Genomic DNA, 25,876 nt, shown 5'->3' on the forward strand with positions numbered 1-25,876 from the left:
GGTTTCAGAAGGGTGTTCGCGAGAGCCCCCTGTGAGGTCGATATGCGCCCTCGATGCGCACTTTTACCACAGACAGTGACTTTTACCGAGCCCGCATTGATGTGAGCTCCGCAGCAGACATCTTCCCGACAGTCAAAGCGGCGTCACGGCACGAATGTGCTGACTCGTAGGAAGACCGCGAGTGTTTTAGGGTGCCAGTTAGGACAGGGCCATAGTGGCACCATCTTCTGCAGTAAATGTGGCGTTTTCAGACGACTGTTGTGTCTCGTTCTTTTACATTTACCGGGTTTAAATTCATATTGCCCGTCGTGCACAGTTTCCTAAAGAAAGACACTGGGGCGGCAGTGGCACTAGGGCTTGGGTCTGTCATCGCTGCTTGCGGCTATATTTGTACTTGCAATTTATGAGCACAATGAAGAGTCAGACCACGGTACATGAACATTTTTTGAAAACAAATTATGTTATAGGCCTACAGCAGAACCAATGTAATAGTTTATCTGGTGTTTAAAGGGTTCAGAGGAAAATGGCCGTCACATTTGCAGTGGGTTTACAGATCTTTTTGGTCATGATAATTTTTTAACCATGGGGCACTCTTTCATAATTTTGCAAAGCCCCACAAACTGGCCCTGATTGAGTTCCTTCATAACCATTTTCATACTATGGACATCTGCCCAATTATGATTACATAGCTGATCTTTTATGAAATACCAAAAATAGTAGCAGAATTTAAGGTGTTACCACAGTATGTCTCCATAAAAGTATGCTTATATAAAGCGAAGTCAGAGTTAAATCACTTGTCAATGCTTTTCTAATAATTGTTAGAACCACAACAAGAGTAATCTAGATTGTTTGTTTCCAGTATTATTTATGACCCAAATAAGACAAAAGAATGGTAGGAAATGTGAATGTTTTATTGGTGTATTATACTTACAAGTAACTTAAACACCAAGAACCCAAACACACGATCTTACAAATAAAACCATCTTTAAAAATAACAAGAACGTAAATTAACAATAAAATCTGAACAGAGAAGTTAACTAGGGCTTTAAATAAATGTCAAATAGTCTCCTACACAAAAAGCAGTATAGCTTTTCAATACAAAATCATCTTATCAGGAGACTTACATCTAATACAGGACTGAATCTGTGCATAAAAACAGAAACCTGACCATGAAAACACTAAGAACACTTTTTTTCCTCTCTCCCACAATGCACTGGCAGCACAATAAGACACTCATATCTCAGTGCTGAAGCTGTTCCTTGATCAGCTCTGGTAGTAAAGCATCAAGTCACATCAATTAATCTCATCCTCGATCAGAGTTTTTTGTAATCTTAATAAAGCTTCTGTGAGCGCAAACACTAAACAACAGGAGTTTTATCTGCCTACTTCATAGATGTCCAACACATCACTATGAGGAAGCAATATCGGTGGGAAAGTATTATATTTCATAATTGAGTGAGACCGCTAAAGTTTTAGTCCAAAGTCTCTCTCTCCTTCCTGACCAATCAGACTGTCCGAGCGGGACTAATTCAATCAAAAGACCCTGTCAAACTCTGATTGGCTGGTGGTGGCCGGGTTTCTGTTCTGATTGGCTGGCTGCTGGGGCATGTGACCTCTCCTGCGTGGCGGTGCCAGGTACTCAAACATGGAGGTGTTGTGCGTGGAGAGCATGTTTTTGAGGTCAGAGGGCATGGGGTCGGACCAGAAGAAGTCGTGGTTGAGCGCGTCGTCGCTGTCGATTCTCTGAGCCGGATCCAGAACCAGCAGTTTGTCGATGAGATCCAGAGCGTACGGGTCTTTCACATACGCCTTGAGTCTGTCCTTCACCTTCCGCTTCTGACCTTTAGGAAGCTCCATCTTCTGATAGAGTTCATACTTCTTATCCACACCGGGCCAACCCTGAGATAGCACAGAATACAGGTTAAAAATATGCAAATAAATACATAAATTATTATGGATTCAAGTTTTGAATCTGTGAATCATGGTTTGGAGGGAAACTATTAAGAAATAAAACTAGAACTTGAGAAAGAGAAAATAAAACGAGCATTTGTGTCTCATAATGAAATGTGAAGCTATCTTGTCAAAATCATGGGTTGTATGTATAAAACTTTTTAGGTCCTATGAGCGCGCAATACAGCCATCCTACAACTCTTAACTAGGTTAGGATACTTCTTAATCGAGGAGCTGAGAGCATTTTTAATACTTATGGAGCTTTACGAATCAAACTTATTCCTAAATCTAGGATTAAGTGGCTTTATACATATGGCCCCAGATCACAAATGGACACTTCAGACACATTTGAAACATGCTAATATCAGATAAAACAGTAATCGTTCTCGGTTGACTATTTGTGATCTGATCACCCACAACAGATGTTAATGGACCTCTAATGTTGTGTGTGTGTGTGTGTGTGTGTTACCTCAGGAGTAATAGAGCCACACAGCTGGCTTATGAGGGTGAGCTGATGTTGTTCTGTGTTGCCCTGCATGATGGGGCTTCTGGTCCACATCTCCGCCATGATACACCCTCCACCCCACAGATCTATAGGAGGCCCGTAGTCTCTTTCCCCTGAAAAAAAACAAAACAAATACACAAAGTGAGAAACAATCAATTTAATCCCACAAAAAAATGGAAAACAATAAGTTCAATTCTATTCAAAAACAGGAAGAGTAGCCTTTTAAAAGAATTATATAATTTCCTGTCACACTTGATAAACAGTGGAAAAGTTCACCTGTCAACTCTCTTTATCTTTATTTGTTACGTTGGCCTCTCTCTTCATCACATGCATGCACACGAGTATGTGACAGAAACAGCGACTGCGTCCGAAATTGCATACTCGCTTGAGTAGGTACTTATTTTAAGTAATTACTTCACCACAACCTAAAAAAGTATGTTCTATATAGTATGAATGCGTGTAGTACGAAAGTAATCTGGACGTACTACATTCATCATGTTGTCATTGTCATGTGACCTACAGCGCCAGTTACATTGCTTCACTGACATTCATAAATCCTCTGCTGTGGCCTCATGGGATACTAAAGTGTTTATCGTATGCACACTTCAGAATCTCAGAGCTGCCAACTCTCACGCATTGACCCTTTTCACACGCTCACGCCACATCCATTTTCTCACGCAGAGAAAAATCGCAAAGCAAAGAGGACACCGACAGACTAGACAGAGAAGGTTACTTTTGATGTGGAACAAATTCTCATCTCTCAGATTCTGTCAATTTTATTACGAAATTTAAACAATAAATACTGTTTTGGCGCTTTTAAATGTGACAGATCGCTGTAGCGCCTCAGTTCAAATGGCACGTGAACCGATCATCTCTCTTTACTAGCCTACTTAATAGTAAATAAACACGAATGATCAATAGGTGTGTAACGTGTGTTGAAAGATACAGTAGCCTACAACTTCCCGAAATGTATATATGCCTCATACATAATATCGACCAATCAGTGTTCAGTGTTTCCTCTAGGATTTTTTACAGCTGTGGTGGCAGGCCCATTTCCCCAGGGGGAGAGGGCGCCGCTCATGAGTGATATTCCCATGGGCCACGCCCCCTTGCCCCAGGTGTTTAAACCTCCCCTAAGTATTATAATTAGGGATGGGTATCGATTCAGATGTTCCGATTCGATTTCAATTCGCAAGCTCTCAATTCGATTCAATTTCGATTCTCGATTCGACTCAATGAATATAGATTTAACACAAAACCTATATTTATAAAAAAGAACTGTGAACTTAAGTTTACGAGTGGTTAATTAATAAAAAGAAATTAAGAGCCAGTATATTAAACTATTATTATTTTAGGTACACTTGGGTACATTAAAAGAGAACCCAACCATATCAAATGCATACAATGAAGAGACAGGATTTTGATGCAAGATGAAAAATCAATTATTGAAAAAGTCAGAAGTGTCTCATGCCTTGATCAAACAGGATCAGGTTATTTTATGTTTAAGATAAAACAAACACAAAATCTCACAGCATTAGAGTAACATGGAGGCTGCAAGCCTATGAAGTGTAGGAAAACTAATACTGGCTTTTGAGTGATATATACATAAATATGGGGGGAAAAAATCGATTCATAGCCTTTGAGAATCGATATTGAATTGACCACATTTTAAAAAACGATTAATCGAAAAATAGTTTTTCTAGTTATAATATGAAAGGTTCCAATTTACAGCGGCAATGCGATTATGCGCATCCCGTGCGCCGAATGATGCACTTGAAGCAACTCGAAGTCACAGCGTGCAGCGCGTCGCATTGAAAAGTTAAAAGCACAAAGCGAAGAGATATTTGATGCTTACTGTATTATATCTATGCAACAGTTTATTGAGCCTTTTATTTTAACAGTTTTACATTTCAGTTACAGTGCGCATGAAGAACAATTCATAGTGCTCTCTACTCCAGTGCTGTAATCTAACAGAACTAACGCAATAAACTCCAGCAAACAGTAAGATAAAGTCATTTTATGCAAACCATAGACCTTTATCTACAAATAAAGTATAATAATGTGAACATTGATCTTGGAGAGTGTCATCGTGTTACTCGTAACCGAACGCGACGCGCTGTTTGAGTTCTGAATGGAGAATGACTGAGGAGAGATGAGTTTTCATTAACTTGAACTTAACGACTTCAATATAAATTTTTACCTCACATTATGCTATCGAATGACTTTAGAAGTCTTGGAATATAGTGCACGAAAACTTTATGGTGCTTTACAATGTTTTTTATGCCTTTAGTGGGGCTTAACAATAACACATTAGTATGCACAATATCTGACCTCACTGAGAAGCTGCAGCCGTGGCGGGAGGATTTTTGGTGTGGCGGCCCACCACGGCTGAATGAATGTAGCGGAAACACTGGTGTTTTTCAACTGCGGAAAGAGGTCAATAAAATAGCTGGAGTAGACTACAATGTTACATTTACCTCAGGAAAGCCATTTAATGACCATAGCACGTAAGTTGGCTAGAATTTTTATTTTATTTTATAATATATTTAGTATTAGTATAAATTAGTATTTTGCTAAATATGTGCACTGTATTTCATATTTATTCCATTTTTTACTTGTATCATTAAAATATTAATTAAAATATTATAAAGTTGTTGTAATAAAACCGCATTAGGCCTATATTTACTTTGAGTTGTTATGTTTAACCTTTAACAAGCTGACAGGGCTCTCTGAAGTCTATGTTTACAGCATTAGGTGAGGTTTTCTTTCTTGAGAAAAATTAACATCTACTGTACCTAATATGTATCCAAATTGAATCAAGATCGGAATAAAACCACAAGAATTAAATTGAAATTGTAAAATTTGTATCAAGCAATAATACAAGCAATAGCCTATACCAATTATTGCCCCATGCTGTCACTAAACTTAATACAATTATGTGTATGTTAGTGATAGTTAGGCTATCAAATGTTTTGACAATCACAATCGCCTACACTTATTTTTAATGTTTTTTACATCTTTTATGAATCTCAACAGGGTTTTTCTTCACTCACCCAGCAGTAGTTCAGGCGGTCGGTACCACAGCGTGACGACCCGGTTTGTGTAGCGGTTCCCCTGACTGTTCTTGGCCAAACTAAACGCTCTGGCCAAACCAAAATCAGCCAGCTTCAGAACGCCATCTCTGGTGATCAGGACATTGGCAGCCTTCATGTCTCTGTGGAGGATCTGACACAAATATACAAAACACTTCAGTCTGAGCCTATAAACATCATGACAACCCTGTGCCGGATAATCTGGCCATGTAAATTGCCACATCTTACCTTGTTTCTGTGTATGTAGTAAAGTCCGTTCAGCAGCATCTGCATGACCTTCTTAATCTCAGCCAGGGTGAATTTAACATTAGCGTTGCTCAGCAGTCCAGCGAGGTCATGCTCACAGAAATCAAACACCAGATAGATGCTGCCCTTATAGCGGTTAAACTGGGTGGCTGGAGAGAAAGAGGTGAGCACAATAAACTCCGTTACTGGCGTTATAATCCTTCAATCAAAACCTAGACATAATGGTCATTTAACATAGCGTCTATTGATATATTTTGAGTCATAGACTCCCACACTTTTTGATTCATTAATTTTCATTCGTTTTTTTTTTTTTTTTATGATTACTGCATTACCGTTCACACCAAGGGCAATAACTATAACAATGAAGTTTTAATAATTTATCTAATTTTTTTAAAATAGACACTTTCACACCACAACTATAATAATTACAAATGTCTTCAGTCTGTCCATTGAGGGTCTTAATTTCACCAGTTTGTCTAAACAAAAAAAGAAAGAAATTCAGCAGAACCTTGTGTGAACCTTAGCTGACAGTGGATTAAAACAGTAATAAACATTAACTAAAAAAAATGCCCATGAGTTTTATTAATTTCAATTTGACTACCGGTAATTTAAATCATTTTTTCTAGTCTGAAACCCACCAATATAAAAATTCCTTGACATTCCCAGGTTTTCTATGACTGTGGGAATTTATAGATTAGCACATCAATGCTATAATGCCACATTTACTTAAACACACACCTTTTGTTCGGCAGATCTCAATGAGATTCACCACATTCTCATGTTTCAGCAGCTGTAAGATCTTGATCTCCCTCAGAGCTGTGATGGGGAACTGAGGAGAAAAGCAGCAAAACACAGGATGAAAAGAGATGCTTAAGTGTGTGACATCTGCATAAGCAACCGTACAACGGAGCTGCATGTTCTCACCCCTTCTTTCTCATTCTCCATAAGTACTTTTTTCAAAGCCACCTTCTTCCCAGTCTGTCTGTGTTTGGCCTTGAACACCTCGCTACAGAGAGACAACACATCAGAGATCCACTAAGCCTCACTGATGATAACCCAGCCAGCAATCACATATAACAAGAGGTTTAATCACAATGACCCACATAGTCATTACACAAGCATCACATACTCACCCGAAAGTTCCCTGGCCGATCTTCGCCAGCTTCTCATATTTAGAGAATTCATCACAGAAGGGAAACTCGACTCCATCATAGTATTTAGACATGATGGCCGTCTCTCTGTCCGGCCTAACACACACAAGATTGTTATTAAACACGGCGAGGAGCTCTCATTGCCTTCTGCCGTTATTACATTGAGATCATTACTTAACCATACTCTTACAGACGCATTTAGGCAGAATTCTGTTTTAATTAAGGCAATATTTAGCCTTTTATGAGGCTGTTTTGGTGATTTCATGTTGTTCATTCGGGCCTGACAGACACAAAACCAGACCCACACACAGACATATAAGCTTCACAGCCGTCGTTTAAAAGACTAAATATATCTAACCAGTACAACTGGGTGCTTGATATGTTCAATATAAACAAAAGTGATGTTTAAATACTTTAAATGACTGATTAGAGATAGAAATTTATTAAAATATTCGTACTTTTCCGCGCCGGCGGAGCTTCCGGTTTTGTCGCGCTGCATCCTTGCTGTTCCTCTGGGGATTCCCAGGACGGATTCAAACCCGGCAAGAAAAACTCTACCGCCTCCTGCCGTCCGGAAGTCACAGCGCTTTACAGTCAAATATATTTCAAAACATTTTACAATTATTGTACTATATATTCATGTGTGCATTTATTATATCTCATTAGCTCAACTGGGAATTAAACAACGTATATTTAAAAATATATACCGTAGGTAAAATATGATTGAACAATACAGACCAAATATCTTTATATTGTTTTTATTCAGTTTCCATCTGTGGTATGTACAGTACTTTAAGATCATTTTAATAGCACCCTATGGCACTTTAAGACAAGAATGGCATCTTTATTGGTCAAAATAGTTAGTCATATTTTTATATTATTATCAAATCTTTCACAGATAACAAATAAATGAAAGATAGAAAAACTGCTATTTAGACTAGTACACACTCTCCTGTCTTAACAACAGTACAAAAAATGCAAAAAAAAAAATGATTACACTAATATGCATATTTAATGGAAAACTGTTTTTATACACCACCAGTCCTCTGATGTATACACACACACACACACAAAACATTTAACTTATGATTTATGCCATTTTACTATGAACAGATGTGGGCACCTCAGTGTTGAAATGCTTTGAACATCGTTTTGCATCCACTTGAATGTATGAATGCAAAGTTTCCCATACATGTGTTAGAAATTACACATTAATATTACATTATTAGTAACAGTGTTTTATATATGGCACAATACAAAAAAGAACACAAACACTGATGGATAAGTAACCTGACTTTCTATTTCATGAATGGAAAGATCCGGTTAAAAACATCAAAATTGAAATGTAAAACAAAGAAGCTTACAAAGAAAATGAACTGAATGCACTTCAAATCAAAGTAAACATGAAAAGCTCAAGAAGTTTTGAATTTATGTGCTCTTTACATAAACGGATGAATGCTCAATGAACTGGTCCAATGAATGCATGGATTCTAGAAGAAGCGGTCATGATTTCATGCGGGCAGTAAATCTTCTCAGACTGAAATGTAGTGTGACAGGGTTTAGGCACTAGGTGGCGCACTTGTGTTTGTCTGAATGTCTGATGCTCATTTGTCCATTATGAGTTTAAAGCAGGGTCCAAGTGTTTTAAAGCCCCTCCCACCAGGTGTAAGCTACCTGTGATGAGGACGTGTATGTTCACGGCCTCTCGTAACGGTGCGGCTTTCGAGTTTATGCTCGGTTTAACGGGTATGACGCATCTGTCTGGGTCTGACAGAACCGAGTCTCTTCCCTGACTGATCCACTGCAGGGCGCTGAGGATGCAGGGAAACACCAGTGTGTCGCTGTGCCTTTCTGCCACTAAAGGCAAACCTCCACCAATCAGAAGCTCCGCCTCTGGCTTCTTCTCCTGGCCATTCATAACGCGCCAGCTCTGCTGGTTGTCCAGGCAACGTGTGAGCATGTTCTCCACGGAAACGTTAAAGTTCTGTTGATCTGAAGGACAGAATATGTTAGTGAAATACACTGAACTTTCCACACCAGCACAAAAACGACTTTGTAAGGCAGCGTAACTGACATAAAACCTCACAACTGACTCATTTTAAATATTAATAGCCACGTACAAAAAACAGCACATGAGAAACTAAAACTCACTAGTCTGATGTTGACATTTTGCTCAGCAAAAAAAACTGATGCTCTAAAAAGCAAAAAACTATATTGGGGGGGGGGGGGGGGGGGGAAAGAACATTTTAATTTGGACTGAAATATGTTAATGAATGTTTTTCTATGGAAGCTCGTTCCCGCCATGGAATAAAAAAAAATCAATAAAAAAAAAGGTAATTACAACTTTTTATCTCTTTTTCCTCAAAATCGTGAGATATAAACTCACAATTCTAACTTCTCGCAATTGCATGTTTATTGCTGACTTTATAACTCACAATTGCAACTTTTCAATTCTTAGAAAAAAAAAGTCAGAATTGTGAGATGTAAATTCACAAATGCGGGACATTAAAAGTCGCAATTACCTTTTTTTGTTCCGTTATGAAAACAAGCTTGCATACTTTACAGTGCTTAAAAAAGCACAAATAAATATAAAATAATACAAAATAAATGTATATAAAGTTTATTATTATTTTAGAATTTATTATATATTAAATCATATATCATAATATTAATGGAAATCTCCAATATCATTTCATTGCATTATGGGATTGCCTGATTGTGCAGCACATTCTGGGCCTAAATGGCATCATTTTGTTGCTCACTATTAGCATTAGGAAAGAAACAATCATGTGGCTTAGGTAGACAGCATAAAAGAGTGCTTAAGCTGTGGTGATTAAAAACACACAAACACAGTTCTTTAAGCAGTCCTGATTAAAGTACATAAATGGTCCAGCTGATCCAGCTATAACATTTATAGTCATCACCTGTTTTTCTGATAGACTAGTTCAGGGGTGTCTAAGGCCCCGTTTGCACGTACATGGTTATTTTGAAAATACATTTTTGTGCCCTTCGTTTACACGCAAACGGAGAATTCGCCTCTGAAAATGATCCTTTCTAAAAACTCCGACCAGAGTGGAGATTTTAGAAAACTTTGTTTGCAGGTTTGCATGTAAACTGAGAAAAACAAAAAAAAGAGTTTTAGGCAGCCGACATCACAGTATGTGACTATTTTCTGGATTCTTATTGGCTAACGTGGGCTTGAGCTTCTCGTTAGACTGCCACCTACAGGTTTGGCATGCTCTTGACGGAATATACACGGGTTCGTGTAAACGACCACTTTTCTAAAAACTGACAGGTGTGCACGATGTTATTTTTGAAAATGGAGTCCGTTTATGAAAATAGCCATCCACGTGTAAACGTAGCCTAATCCTGCTCTTGGAGGGCCAACTGACTGTCCAGCAAAGTTTAGCTGCAACCTCAATTAAACACACCTGAACCTGCTAATCAAGGTCTTACTTGGCAATGGCATACTACAAACTTCCAGGCAAGTTGGAGCCAAACACTGCAGGACAATGGCCCTCCAGAACTGAGTTTGGACACCCCTGGACTAGATCTCTGGATCTCTTACACAGGACTGAAAGCATCTCTTACCTGCATTACAGGTCGCTATGGCCTCTGTGATGTTCGGACAGAACACGGCAAAGTCGAAATGACAGGGCTAAAACATAAAGCATTTAAAAATTAGTCTCTGGGTTACTTTAGAAGAGTAACATGATTACAAAGCATGAATTGATAACTCACTGTGAGCAGTTTGAGCATGGCAGCACAGTCTCTCTCTCCTGAAGCGTTGAATAAGAGAACCCTCACCACCGAACCCCTATAAACACACACAACATTAAACACCAGCACATTTACCAGCTATCTGCAGATATGCAACATTTAAGAACCACTGCAAGGCTGACCGTAGGTCAGTGTTATTTCATCAATATACTATTATGGCATTTACAATGTAAAAAAAAAAAATCTCACTTTTATTCGTTTTTTTTTTATATATTTCAGTTTTTATTAGTGCTTGATACTTTATTTCAGTTAACGTTAATGATAAAATTTGTCAGGACCACTATCGTCAAATACGATTGACAATTAGCATACATTTAGGATTGGCGGTATGATTCTGTTCTGGGCAAGAACTCCCTGCGCATCCATGCAGTCTAGCATGGATAAGAGCAGGAGAGCAGCAATAACCCCCCTTAGGGTAACAGAACAGAACCAACACGAATGCATTGCAGATATCATTAATTAATTTTAATGTACAACATAATTAGAGAATTTTTATCTGATTCGGGGGTAATCAGAATGCCAAATCCTGACTGACGAGAGGAGGAGCTGGGGATGGAGGAGGGTAATGAGCTCCTGAGAAACGTGATAGCTGGTGATAATACTGAAGGAGCTTATATATGTATACAGTGATAGGCGTCGTATTCCTATAGGTAGACGTGGATCAGCTGAGAGTCAGCTGATGCGAGCTTGACTAACGTGACCTGCCAGACGCTAGTCACGCTGCAGACTAATGTTACGCTACACTTAATCCATCCATCCATCTTCTTCCGCTTATCCGGGGCCGGGTCGCGGGGGCAGCAGTCTAAGCAGAGATGCCCAGACTTCCCTCTCCTTAGCTACTTCCTTTAGCTCTTCCGGGGGGACACCGAGGCGTTCCCAGGCCACCCGGGAAACATAGTCTCTCCAGCGTGTCCTAGGTCTTCCCCAGGGTCTCCTCCCGGTGGGACACGCCCGGAAACACCTTCCCGGGAAGGCGTCCAGGAGGCATACGGAACAAATGCCCGAGCCACCTCAGCTGACCCCTCTCGATGTGGAGGAGCCGCGGCTGTACTCTGAGCTCCTCCCGAGTGACCGAGCTTCTCACCCTATCTCTAATGCCTGGTTCAGATTACACGATTTTTTTGTCTGTTACGATTGTCACTGTGTCAGATTACGCGATTTTGACTCGTAAAATCTTGTCGTGTCGTGGACAAGAAACATGTCAGACTACACGTTGCTTTCCGACCAGTCATCGCGTGCCGTCTTACGACGCGCGTGATGTCATCGAGAAGGCGAAACTATAGTAGCGAGTGATTTCCGGAAACGAACGTAAACAAACAATGGATGAAGCAGCGAGTTTTGTATTGGCTGTCTTGTGTTCAGAAAAGCGTAAAAAAAGAAAGAAAACCCGACAATGGACACGTTCCTGGATTGCTCGAAGAGGACAGTATGGACTGTCAATCCTCCAAAGAGAACTTGAGGTAAAATATAGTTTTTTTAACAATATATTTTAACTAGTAGTAAAAGTAATATAAATGTTGCTAGCTTGTCACAACGATAACATTAAAAAAACAGACTGTTATATATATATATATATGTGTGTGTGTGTGTGTGTCTTTGTTCACCAATGTAATTAAATACTTCTAATGTTAGGAAGTAGTAAATATTCAGTCACATGGGTTAATAGAAGGTCAATGGTTAATGCCTTTGATTGATTCATAACACCATCATCTATAGGCTTAATCTCAATTATAAAAAATTGCAATACCATTTCCTTGGCATATATTTTTTTGCATTGTTTTGAAGTTTTGTCTAAAACCAAACCATGTTTTTTTTTTTTTTTTTTTTTCTATTTACACTGTAGGACAGTGACAGGAAGGGTTTTCGTGATCTGCTTAGGATGGATGTGGAGGATTTCAGCTACTTGCTTGGCAAAGTTACACCATTTATCCAAAGAAGGGATACAAAACTGAGAAGAGCAATCAGTGCAAGAATGAGGCTGTCACTTACACTACGATTCCTTGCTACCGGTAAAAAGTACATTTAAAAAAAAAAAATTATATGAACCTGGTTTCACAAACAAAATTTAAGTCCCAGACTAAAATGCAAGTTTGAGCTGTTTAAACTGAAAGCAATGTGCACTGACATATCTTAAAATATGTCAGTGACATTGTTTTGTCTCAAGATGTACACCAGTAATGTTTTTAAGGCAAGTTTATAAAAGCTACTCAAATGCCCCAATTCATATAATGCCTAATTCTTACTTAATCGTGCTGTGTCTGTGAAACCAAGCCATGGTATATTATACACCTTATACACATGCTCCCTTCCACAGGAGAGACGTTTAGATCTCTGAGCTTCCAGTACCGAATTGGCCGTAGTACTATCAGTGAGATAGTAATGGAGACTTGTCAAGCCTTGTATGACGTCTTAAAGGATGATCATTTAAAGGTAAGGCATTTGATGTAAATAACAGACAGATGTACATTTGTAAATTTCACTACAGTGGGTGAACACACAAAGAGAAGCCTTTACTGGAGTCCCAAAACCAAGTGTTTTAACCAGAGAGTCAAAACCAGAGTATCATGGATATGTTTCTAAATTATAATAAGTGGACTTTTTTTTTTCTCTAATGTATATAACCTCTGAAAAAATGAGAGAACATTACATGTATTAATTATATATGGTGTTTCTTTTTTCAGACTCCTACAACAGAGGCAGAGTGGAGAGAGGTGGTAATGGGATTTCAAAACAAATGGCAATTTCCTAATTGCTTAGGAGCCATAGATGGAAAGCACATCTACATCCAGCCACCTGCAAACTCTGGAAGTACTTATCACAATTACAAGTCTAGATTTTCTGTTGTACTTATGGCAGTAGTCGACGCAGATTACAAATTTATTTATGCCAATGTTGGCGTACAAGGAAGAGTGTCAGATGGAGGAATATTTGGGCAGTCAGACCTCCGAGCTGCCATGGACAGAGATCTGCTGAATGTCCCACCCCCAGAGCCACTACCAGGGAGCCACTACCAGTTGCCCTATGCATTCGTTGGTGATGAAGCTTTCCCTCTCCGAACCGATCTGATGAAGCCATACCCCTTCCGAAATCTGGACCATGGGCAGCGAATATTCAATTACAGGCTATCAAGGGCAAGGCGTACAGTTGAAAACGCATTCGGAATTTTGGCCAATAGACTCTGTGTTTTTCTTTCCACCATTGCACTGGAGCCTGAGAAAGTAACAACAGTTACACTAGCTGCACTGTGTGTGCACAACTACCTGAGGAAGAATGCATCAGATGTCTACCTGCCTTCTGCCTTCGCAGATGTAGAAGATGAGAATCACAACATGGTTCCTGGAGCTTGGAGAAGGGATGGAGAACTCCCCTCTGTGGCAGCAAGCAGTGCACGGAATGCAACAACCGTCGCCAAAAATCAGAGAGAAAATTTAAAGGCATATTTTCTTTCACCTGCTGGATCTGTTTCCTGGCAGGAAAATATGATTTAAACATTGACACCAACTGATTAAAGCGGTTCATAATCATTTTTGCAAGCCGTAAAGAACACTCGCTCAGAAGGACTTCCTGTTTATAAAATGTTTTACACTATACAAATGTTAGTATAATATACAACCAACAGAAAGGTTGAAAACTTTATTAAAACATTAAGGGATAGTTCACCCAAAAATTGTTATTCTGTCATTAATTACTCACCCTCATGTCGTTCCAAACCTGTAAAACCTTTATTCATCTTCGGAATACAAATTAAGATATTTTTGAATATCTTAATTTGTGTTCAAAAGATGAACGAAGGGCTTGTGGGTTTGGAACGACATGAGGGTGAGTAATTAATGACAGAATACATTTTTTGGGTGAACTACCCTTTAAAGGCTTAATTATATATGTGAAATTAAAAAAAAAAAGTAGTAGAATGTTTAATGGTTCAAATTAATATGATTTGCGTTTTAAAAATGCACAAGAGACATTTTCTTTAGTAAACTCTTTTATTGAAATCAAATAACACTTTTCTTGACTCATTGCAAAAGTCTTACATTTTGAACAAAAGGGAAAATGACTCACAAACATTAACCCTTTTAAAATGTGCAAATATAGCAGAACAGCTTCAACATTTGGTTTCAAAGTGCCAACAACAAACATCATTTAAGACACAATGTGATCAAATCCAAAAAAATTGGATCAATACTTACACCCTATTTATGTCATGGTCATATGCCTCTTCTACTGCCCTGAGGTAGCTCACTGGAGGTGTTACAGGGGGTACATTAATTGATGTATTCTGGTAGGGCTGATTAAAGTTTGTGTGTCCCTGCCAAAGTGTTTGAGGGTGCAAAGCTCGCTGGGGGTCTGGATGTAATGCTAATCTGGCCTCATTTTCATGTGCATCATATAACATCATAAGGATGTTGCGACGGAGTCTCATTTTGGTCAGTGGGTCTTTAATTAGCTTAATCTCAGTAACTACCTGTTTGCCAAATGTTTGATCAACATCCTTACCGCCATCTACCAGAGTTTCGGATACATTTTTTAAAATGGTTACTTTCTCCATTTCAAGTTCATCTAATGATTTGTCCTGTAACTTTTGTTTGGACTTGTAATGTGCTCTTGCAGGATTATTGAATGAAACCTGATGATTCTGGTGGGATGATGAGGCTTCAAGTGAGGTTTGTGGAGTTGATGGTCCAGATGTGAGGTGGGAGGTGGAGGTGGATGACCCGGACACATCCTCCTCTGTCTCCTGATCTTCTCCACCCTCATCTGTGATGCTGTGTTCAAAGTCATCCAACTACAAAAAAAACAAATTGTATGAAATATCAGGCAAATTTATTTAAAAATTAATTGGAAAGTACTATAACAACCTTTTCCCAGAACTTACATTCAGTGTAGACTGAGACACACGTTGGACAACAAAAGGTTGTAGAAACTGCAGGTTTTTTAAAATCCACTTCTGTCTGGAAGTTAATTCTTTGTCGCCGCTGCCACTCGGTTTTGAACGGAGTACTTTCCCATACTGTGTTCGGAGGGAAGCAGCTTTTGTTTGGACCTCACCGGCTGTAACGTTACACACACACACACACACACACACACACACACACACACACTTAAACTCACTCACACACGCACGCACTCACTCGCATTCTCATTCTCACTCACAAAAAACCCCCCATAAAATCACACTCACACAAACAATTGTCTCTATAGCGAAGGAAAATTTTATGAATGATTAGCTAAGTTATCTTAATGCTAATTCCAGCGTTACTCACCGGGTTGCTGAAGTACTTCCGCTATCGTTCGCCAGCATTTTTCTTTTTTTATTCTGTCATGGTACTCCCTCGATGAAACATCATACAGGCAGGAGTACTGTTGCCACAGCTCCACGAACCTTTCCTCCATTTCATAAGTCCACCTAACAGCACCATCGTCTCTCTTTCGTTTCGCCATTTTTTGAAAGCTGTGTACGGAAAAGCTTCTGTGCTCCTATTGGTCAACGTCACACATGTGACGGAATCCGTCGTGGAGGTCCGGAAAAAAATTAAACATGCTAGTCTTTTTGTCGTGATGTCGTGAGGCATCGCAGACGCGACGTAGGTTGTCGCCCACTATGACACACTATACGAGATGAAACGATCAAATCTTGCGTCCCGACGCCCGTTGTCGTTTACGAATCCCCACGACACCCTACGTCAAGCGAATCGTGGCAAAATCGGGCTAAAATCGTGTAATCTGAACCAGGCATAAAGGATCGCCCAGCCACCCTGCGGAGAAAGCTCATTTCGGCCGCCTGTATCTGGGATCTTGTCCTTTCGGTCATGACCCAAAGCTACGCTTAATCATTTTACAAATATTTTTATTTTAGTTAACAATAACACCACTGCTGTACTGTCTTTTGTACTGTATGTTTAAATATTTCAGTCTTGAAGCCATAAATCATAGAAGGTATATTATAAAACAGAAATAAAAATAAAGAGCAAGGCCTTCTCACCCAGCATTACTCTCATGATGTGTTGCGATCTCATTAAACCAGCGGACGCAGGCCTGCATGCTGCGTGTGGTATGAGCTCCATCCAAGAAATACGTCACAGCGCCGTGTTTTAGCGTCTGATTGCGCCCAGGCCACTCAGTCTCTGCAAGACCTGTCAAAACATCATATATTGTATATAGACTTAGATGCACTAAGACCATTTAGTAATTTTGTAACATAGTGGTTAAATATCTGGGCTAAAAGCAGCAGATGTGACATTTTGAACAAAATCAATCAAAAACAAAATTTGTTTGGAGGTTCGGGAGGTCGAAACGGCTTGGTAAACACCTTTGTACTGCGATTGGTCCATGGTAATGATATAACAGTTAGGTGTGGCTCTAAGGCTCCACCTTATTTTACCAGGAAATATTCTCCGGTTTATCTCTTCTGTTCAGTCAATTAAGGTCAGATGCAAGCAAAAACATAAATACACTGCAGAGCTGCTTTATAGTAAAAAATTAAGTTGTTTTTCTAATTGGCTTTATGCCCAGCTGCACTACTTCCTGAACTTCAGCCAGCTCCTTTGTTTCCTTTCTGCCATTATTGGACAAACTGATTAATCCAGGTGTGTCTGATTATTATTACTGAGGTCAGGCACACCTGGATTAATAAGTTTGTCCAATAATGGCAGACAGGAAACAAAGGAGCTGGCTGAAGTTCAGGAAGTAGTGCAGCTGGGCATAAAACCAATTGAAAGCAATACTGACACTTCATGTTTTTTCATGTTTAATTCTGTAAAGCTGCTTGCTTTTAAACAATCTATTGTACAAAGTTCTGTATTAATAAACTTGACTGGAGAGCCGAAATCGCAGAGCTGGTGCAAACAAATCCACATTTATATGATCAGATGCTTTTCTCAACATTGTCAATTTGTTTGTTTTGTTATTAAAAGGAAAGCATGCAGCACATATTTACATATTCATCTAAATGCCACTCTCAGCAGCACGCACAGCATTGGGATGTTTGCTAATAGTATATCGCCACTCAGGTATTTTTTTTTTTACCCCTAAGTGGAGAATGAAAAAGAGCTTCACTGTGAGTATTTCAGGGGCCTTGAGAAGCAGCTGCCTATAGGCAGTAGACATCAAGGCTGCTCACTGGGTTATAGAACAAAGCTTTTAATAAGGCTGTATAGTATGTTTGTACAGACCTTTGATCATTGCAGGACTAGGCTGGAACACAGGAGCTGGACTCACACCGCTGAACTCTACTAGAGATGACGACGCACGATCTGAGGAACAAACAGTTGATTAAAGACACAAATGAAAGAGATGTGAACTAATCCACAGAGACAGAAACACACACCTGTGAGGAAGTGTCTCTGCAGCCAGGTGTGTGAGAGCTGTAGAGCCAGAGAAGCGTTACTGCGCTGATGCTGACCAGCTAAACCCAACCTGAGCGAGCCCTCGCTCTCATACTCATCCAGATCAGGACACACTGACAACGAACACTGAGAGAGAAAAACAGAGAACAATGTCAGCAAATGAACTGCATTTTGAATTGTGTATCTGCAGCATCTTCGTATTTCTCACCCCAATTTCTTCTGCTCTCTCTTGAAGCACCTTCATCGGCCCATCCGGCTGTTTGACTGTGAATGCAGGAACCCCTGGCTGCAATAAACACATTCACTGAATACCTTAAAACACACTCAGTTTTTAGTCACAACTCACAAATATTCACCTTAAAAATCCCTCCTTTCTGCCAGGCAATTTTCTCAATGCTGTCTCCCAGTAAGCTGGTGTGATCTATGCCCAAAGAGGAGATCCCACACACCCAGGGATGCCTGGGAAACACAAGAGGCATTGCAACAAATTAAATCTTTAAAGTTAAGCGAGTCATTTCTTATAAAAAAAATTAAAGTCCGCGTGAACCGGAAGTTGCAAACGACTTTTCTCAAGTGTTGTGACGCATTTCCGAGTGAAACGGAATATTGAACAGAGGGCAGGGTTTTACTCTAGCGCTCCTCCTCTCCATCTCTCGCCTATAGCAGAGTAACGGGTTGAGGGGAGTGGTTAAGCGATTAACCAACCCAAGCCGTCAAGCCTATGTCATCAGAAAAAGAACCATTCCAGACCCGGAAGTAACTTTTCAAACTTTGATTAAAGATAACTTCGGCAAACAATTTTTTTCCGTGTATTAACTTGCACGGATTAATTGTTCACCACAAGACTAGTAATATCCACTAACAAAGTAAATCGGTTCAATTTTGATTTCATGCCGACTTTAAGTTCCCTTATTATGTAATTTAAAGGTTCCTAATTTTGTTTTGAAAGCTCCTACAATAGGTTTACATGGATACAAGGTAAAAATGGCAAAATATTCATATGCATTTTCTCAGTGTCTGAAACGTTTTGACAAAGGATTCAGTCTCTTCAAACCCCTTCCTTTCATAGAGCCTACTATGCTCTGATTGGTCAGATGGTCCAGTCTGTTGTGATTAGTCTACTCTGCTCTGATTGGTCAGACGGCCCAGTCTGTTGTGATTAATCTACTTGCACCCATTATCATATCTAAATTTCAGCTCCGGAGTCTTAGAGGCTCAGAGCTTGATACACAGTGATATGAACAGTAACGATGGCATAATGTTTACCGTACTGATTCGAGTCCGAATGTTTTGGAAAAGCATGCAAAGTGGATTTGCTTTGGCATTAGAAAACAGCGCCTTCTCCCATGTTGACAACATGAACCAAACTCTTCCAGGCCTCATCAATGAAGAACATAGGCTGGCATTATGCAAATGTGTTACAAACCTTCATAGGTTTGAGCAGGAAGAGAGAATGGAATTACTGACGACTCGTTTCAAGCAGTTTAGAATCGGTTCTGTCTTTTAGGAGACAATAACTTTATTTGTTGTGCACTTGATTGGTTTGATATGGCTAATGAGGATACCATAAACTTATGAATGCAGATCAATGATTGGTTGATTTGAGAGGAATGTGTCACGCTTAATCTATGAAGCCAGACAAATGAAGATGAAATGGTTGAAACTAGGCTAACGCGGCACAAAGAGAGAATTAGACACGCTACACTGAAGCAGATGGGAGGGAGACTAGAAAACAGAGCTCTGGTACCTAATAATATTGGTGCAGTCATACGCTCCACCGATCCCCACCTCGAGGACAGCCAAATCAACCTGAGCAAGAGACAGAGAAATAGAGAATTTACCTCAATTAATAACCAGCATCTATAATAAAAGGACAACTGTCATGATCTTTGAGACAACTTATTAAACTTTGACATTGATGATAAAAACGATCACTATCAAATGCTTGAGCTGAATATATGTGGGTTCCATACATGCTAAATTGTTGATCAGTAATGTTACTCACTTTCTCCTGAAGAAAGACGTGGAAGGCCAAAATGGTGAGAAAGCGAAAATAAGCAGGCATGCTGCCGCCATTGGCTTCCTGAAAGATCAAACACAAACTCTTATGACACAAAAGTCTTTTGCACTTTTAGATATCACTCATATTATTATTGCTGTGCTTTGCCATTTATGTAGGATACATGGATGTGAATGTTCAAAGACGCATTTTAGGTTCAAGTGTCTGAACAAACGGCACTGTTTCCTTCCTCACATGACTGACATGCTGTTGTGAGTATGCAATTACGTGACCAGACGCCTCACATTTACACTTAACACAATTAACATGGTACAGACACAAACCCAGAGGAGCAGTGAGCAGGAAACACGCAATCCTTTCATAGGAATGATAGCATTTAGCACTCAAGATGTAGAGAAAGCAAACAGATATAAAGCTACTACTAACGCATATGTTAATCTTCTTCCAAGGGAAAAAGCTCAGACATTTTCACTCACAGCAGTGGATAAAGGAAATTAAAGGGTTCATGTTCTATTATTATTGTATAATTTCTTGCACCAAAAGTTTTCATAACACTATTCTACAAGGCCATTTCCAACCCTCTCTCTGAGACAGAACCAAACAGGCTCTGAATGCAAATGAATGAATGCAAATGAAAATATTTATATATGCAATTCACAATTTTGATTGGCTAATCTTCACCTATCAGCATATTTCACAGTCATCATAAATTAATGTGTTCAGGATTATGTCATAACCATGGTGATTTATGACTGAGACTTTTTACCATTCGGTTTCACAAATTATCTGGTGTATAAACATAAACTGTCCAACTGGGAAGGAGTTTGAGTTGTGAAAGTCTAGATTGCATATTGACTTCTATTTCAAAAGGAAGGGAGGGAGAAAAATAACATCCGGCTCACCTTTGTCTCTTCCAGTCGCCCGTACACCTGCCAGAAATATTTGGTGAAAAGCTCTTTTCTTATTGGCTGCCCGTTGATTCTGATTCGCTCTCTCACTTGCACCAAATGAGGTGAACTAAAAATGAAGACAACATAGAAAACAACTGACATAAGATATGCAGAACATGTAACGACTTTACTACAGTGTTTGTTTAAGCCCGATAAAACCCTTTGAAGTCTTACTGTGAACAATGGTCAATGATTATGTAAATCATTAAGCTTGAGATAAAGTTCAACTAAACAAAACTTAGGACAGATCGATTACATCATTTACAAGGTAATACTGACGCAACGCATAGCTTTACCTTTTACTCTGAAAGCTGGGTTATTTAAGTGGAAAGATCAAGCACACTACAGCATGAACTTATATGTATGTGCATGCATGAATGAACAGTAGAGTTACACAACACTTAATCTGTTTGAAAACCCTACCACTCCCACAATCACTACAACACGACTATACACACACCTTATCTCTAAACATTTCATTATTTTGACTGGTTACAATACCTGTAGAAACCAGTCCGGAAGCCATAGTTTCTTAAAATCTGTTCTGTAAAGGCACATGTGGAACCCTGAAAAATAATAAATAAAAAAATAATTTAGCATTTCACTGAACTTTTGTAACTTCATTCAGTGATTAATTCCTCAAAAAACTGGTTTACCTTTCCTTTTGTTCCAGTTACGTGAATAATATTGAGACGATCAAGTTCTTCTACCTGAGGACACACAGAACACATCAGTTGAATGGTTATTTACAAAAATTACTTGAAATTAAAACACAGATTTGAACATGTTGAACATGTTTCAACAAGTCAAGAGTGGGAAGAACTTGGTTTCACGATGCAAAGCAGTTTAGTTGTTTTTAGTCCCTGATGTGCCGTCAGTTAGGCATACATTTACTATTTATAATGGCTTCATTGTTTTTATTTTAATTACATGAATAATATTAAGCTGTTTTTGCACTGTGATATCAGACTTATCAATAATTTAAGTATTTTTTCTTTTGTTTTGTATACATTAAGTTGCAAATAAAAAGAGACCATAATTAAACAAAATTAAGCACCTTTCATTTATAAAGCATTTAATTCACCGTATTATCCACAAATAGGCTTTACCACATTATTTAATATACAAAAAAAAAATACAATGCAATTGTAGAAATGTAATGTACGCATATACACTGAAGAAAAGTAACAAATATTTGTATACAATAACTTAATTCACGAAAGAATATTTGAAAACCAGATTTGCATATTATCTACTCACCAAGATTTTAAAAAGAAATGTTAATCGGCTAAGGAGGAATAGTTATTTGCCAAGACTGATACCAAAAAGGCCAAATAACAGCTGATTTATTGGCATAAATAGTGATCAATCATCTGTGATAATACAGTTTTCATGATATAAAGCTATTCTACTGTGATAAAAGGATTTTGGTCATACCGTCATGAGTGTGGTGTAGCTGTGTTTGATACCTTGAGTCCGGCCCGCTGGAGAAAGCCTCTCATGGCCTGCAGCTGGAGCTGAGGATGACCTCGCTCTCTCTTCACCTGCTCCAGAGCGCTGGCGTTGGTCTGGAGTGTGTTGAGCGTGCACACCGCGTCCTGAAAGACATTCATAACGCTACAGCTGGATCTCCAAGACTTCATGCCATCTCAACAACCTCAAACACCAACCCATGGAGCAAAACACCAGCTCTGGAGCTTGTGAACATTTCGTGTTTACATCAAATTCAGATTTATGACTCGCATTACATGTGCTGGAAGTAAATTCAGATAGCTAGACATCCATGTGGAGCTTTAGTCTCTACAAACTACAAAATCAATCTACAAAAAGGCTTTGCTGTAGCTTTGATAGACACACTGAACTTCTGAACTCTTTCATAATACGTTTTTAGTCAATGTTTAGCCAGATCTGGTGTATGTACTACAATCAGATTACAACTGACAAATGAAAACTAAATATGTAAAATTGCTAAATGTTTTGGTTAGTTGGTGAAAGTAATCAGATGAATCATACAAGCAACTGGCACATATATAATGTAAGATGAGGTGAATCTAGTCCTGACACCATTAGAAATATAAGGAAAATCTCAGATAAAAGTAAAATAAAAAGTTTATTTGAATCTAATCGAATAACGTATATATATACATTACCTTGTTTTTTATATATATTTCTCGTTATTTCTAACATTTGTCCACCTTATTTAAACAAGTAATGTTACTGCACTGTGTATATATTCCAAATGTTAAATATTATGCCAATAAAGCTTTGTTGACATTGACTAATAATATGTTTAACTGCCATCTAATTCTTTAATAGGTCTAAATAACACATCTAGCACAACTATGAATGAAATAAGATATTTTTTCTTCACACACACATGCATTTAATCCTCAGTTATGGCTGCCTGCACACTGAGCACATGGCCTGAATAAAAGTATGCAGAATTTATGGCAAGCTGTTTTGACAGTTATTGCATAACCTAACTTGTATCTACTTGTATTATTCTATTGTTGTTACTTGTACTTTTTAGTTACTCCAATCCAATGTAATTAGCCTATTAATTACATATTAATACCAACTAATTTTCTGTCATCCAAATAGTGACAAGTTTCTATTATTTGTTAATAGTAACAACTTGTACTAGTTCGTTACCACAGTAACCGTTACTTGTAACTATTAGTAAAGTCACTAGAAACAAATAAGTAAGTTAAGCAGTATCTATAATAAGTGTTAATAACATTATACATACATACGATACAACATAATAACAATAGATAGTGATTTATTATGGATATATATTGTACGGCTTTCCCTCAATGGAGTCACTCACTCTCACCACGCACAAAAATTGCCGCTCTTTGATTTTAAAAACTTAACGGCTGATGTAACAACTGTCACGGATGAATCATCCGCGTGCGCTGTATTTAAATAATTTAACGTAATGTCTTGAGTCAAACACTTTCCAGCCCTAAAGTCCGAACAAAAGTGCACAAACGTACCATTTATTGTATTAATTCTTATAAATACACATTAGACAATGGAATTGTAATGCTTTACCTGATAGTCCATTCTTCGGAACCGCGGAGCAGCTTTTGTGCTGGAGAATCTGAGTGACAGTTCGGCCGTGTAGATCCAGTGTCGGTTACGCGCCGAGACTTCGGTCCACGCGCGTAAACGCTCCAGCACGCGGAACAGGCGCATCGTGGGGACCCGTAGAGTGCAGGAAGCAGCACCAAATTTGGGGAGTTTTCCTGTCAATATGGACCTCCGCGTCATACCACGCCTCCTTTCTGCTCACCATACAGATTTCACTACTGTTTATTGTTATTGCCAGTGCGAATGACAACAATTTGGTGCGCTCGGATGAATAGAGAAGAATTAAATGATGATTTTGTGATTCGAGGAAGGCGGGTTACAAAGTCAAAAGGCTGCAAAAGCGGACAGTTGAATCAGCATAACATTTCCAGCTCACTTGCGATTAAAACCACAGCAGACATCCTGTTTTAACCAGGTTGCGTGTTAATAATCTCAGAGAAACATGTCGCGCTGCACAGCTGCATGTTAAAAAACTGGATTTCTCTAGTTTGTCATGCAATGCTGCTGAAACGCGGCTCACGTGTCAGCTGTCTCCAAGAGCAGAAGAGCTAGTGCACACACATCGTACTGCGCATGCGCATTTTCGCCTATAACACTCATAGATATATAACACTGCACCGCCGCCTACTGGCCATGACCGTTTCATTACATGTTTTAAATTGAATTAAAATGAATTCATATATTTTACATTATTTTTTTGTGATAGAAGGTTAATTAAATTAAATTATAATTTATGTTAATTCAATATTCACAATCAGGAAGCAACGTGTAAAACCAGGGTTCTCAGTTGTACTTCTATAGATCAGTGTTCCTGCAGAATCTAAGTCTAATTCGGTATTCGGATAAAAAATGTATACTAGTAAAGAAAAAGTTTCCAGTTTCACTGGACTTTTACAGATTTATAGTAGGTTTGAACTAGTCTAGGGACAGGTTTGGGTTCGAGAACCTCTCGCTTAATTTTGATAAATGGCCAGTAGATGTCGCCAAAAGACTGTGGATGAATATGAATCAAGCTAGAAGACCCACATTATGATTGACTGTCGTCGTATCGTATTCACACTAAAACAAATGTAATTTAAAAAAAGTATCGAATTCACCACATAAACACGTGATTTATTTCTAAAGATTAAAACATTTTTTTAAAAAAAATCAAAAAAGTGTTTGGTAAATTTTTTCAGAAAAGTTTAATGACGTTTCTATAATAAGGTTGGATGATAAACAATGAGCATAATTAAGTTGCACTAATTATAATTATAGATAGGGTCACTTTATGATAACAATGTACAATATCATCTTTGCATGAAACTGCCAAGTTTCTATATTGTAGTGTGTTATATTGTGTCTTAATAACTGTTGTTGTTAAGAAAACACTTCTTAATTTTGTCATTTCACCTGAATAACAACATTTGTGAGATTTAGTCGGCCAAAACAGTTGTGAGGTTAATTTATCTAACTTTTTGCATCTATTAGTTAATGAGGGATTTGTGGAGTAAAATTTACCATTTTTATTTTAAATAAAAGGTTAAAATTAGACCCTTGGGGTAAGATAAGCCACCCCATAATTGGCACAGAAGGCACCAAGTGGCATGTTGTTACTTGTTATTATTTTTAAATGCAATAATTATTGTAAAATAGGGTTATTATTCAGTATTTCCATTAATTAAATGAACATTTCAGACATCTCGCTTTCATTAAAACCTATAGGTTAGTTGAGTGAAATCATTAAATTTGCATTCATATTCA

At 38.5% G+C, this 25,876-nt stretch overlaps 2 protein-coding genes across 2 annotated transcripts; both read right to left on the reverse strand.

The window, feature by feature from the left end:
• Window positions 1-855: 855 nt before the first annotated feature.
• cdk9 (cyclin-dependent kinase 9 (CDC2-related kinase)) lies at window positions 856-7,512 on the reverse strand. The gene is made up of 8 exons (XM_079586879.1): window positions 7,403-7,512; window positions 6,927-7,040; window positions 6,718-6,799; window positions 6,532-6,622; window positions 5,776-5,942; window positions 5,509-5,680; window positions 2,420-2,568; window positions 856-1,899 (listed from the first exon to the last, which is right to left on the reverse strand). The coding sequence occupies exons 1-8, from the start codon at window positions 7,441-7,443 to the stop codon at window positions 1,534-1,536; spliced, it is 1,182 nt and encodes a 393-aa protein (XP_079443005.1). The 5' UTR covers window positions 7,444-7,512; the 3' UTR covers window positions 856-1,533.
• A 174-nt stretch (window positions 7,513-7,686) lies between these two features.
• fpgs (folylpolyglutamate synthase) lies at window positions 7,687-24,714 on the reverse strand. Its single transcript, XM_079586988.1, has 15 exons — window positions 24,095-24,714; window positions 22,507-22,635; window positions 21,694-21,747; window positions 21,539-21,603; window positions 20,990-21,104; window positions 20,073-20,150; window positions 19,815-19,876; window positions 18,424-18,526; window positions 18,276-18,353; window positions 18,049-18,193; window positions 17,894-17,974; window positions 16,705-16,855; window positions 10,686-10,761; window positions 10,536-10,602; window positions 7,687-8,936 (listed from the first exon to the last, which is right to left on the reverse strand). Exons 1-15 carry the CDS (start codon window positions 24,311-24,313, stop codon window positions 8,560-8,562), a joined length of 1,800 nt encoding a protein of 599 aa, XP_079443114.1. The 5' UTR covers window positions 24,314-24,714; the 3' UTR covers window positions 7,687-8,559.
• Between the last annotated feature and the right edge of the window lie 1,162 nt (window positions 24,715-25,876).

This window comes from Phoxinus phoxinus (genome assembly GCF_949152265.1).
Source record: "Phoxinus phoxinus genome assembly, chromosome: 17".
Taxonomy (NCBI): domain Eukaryota; kingdom Metazoa; phylum Chordata; class Actinopteri; order Cypriniformes; family Leuciscidae; genus Phoxinus; species Phoxinus phoxinus.

Coding starts and splice junctions, on each gene's coding strand:
- cdk9 (XM_079586879.1), bottom strand. CDS start 7,443: ATGCAGCGCGACAAAACCGGAAGCTCCGCCGGCGCGGAAAA. Junction 5,943..6,531: donor TGAGATCTGCCGAACAAAAG/GTGTGTGTTTAA, acceptor CTTTCTCTCCAG/CCACCCAGTTTAACCGCTAT. Junction 1,900..2,419: donor GTGGCTCTATTACTCCTGAG/GTAACACACACA, acceptor GTGCTATCTCAG/GGTTGGCCCGGTGTGGATAA.
- fpgs (XM_079586988.1), bottom strand. CDS start 24,313: ATGACGCGGAGGTCCATATTGACAGGAAAACTCCCCAAATTTGGTGCT. Junction 21,604..21,693: donor TAACTGGAACAAAAGGAAAG/GTAAACCAGTTT, acceptor ATTATTTTTCAG/GGTTCCACATGTGCCTTTAC. Junction 18,194..18,275: donor AGAGAGCAGAAGAAATTGGG/GTGAGAAATACG, acceptor TTTCTCTCTCAG/TGTTCGTTGTCAGTGTGTCC.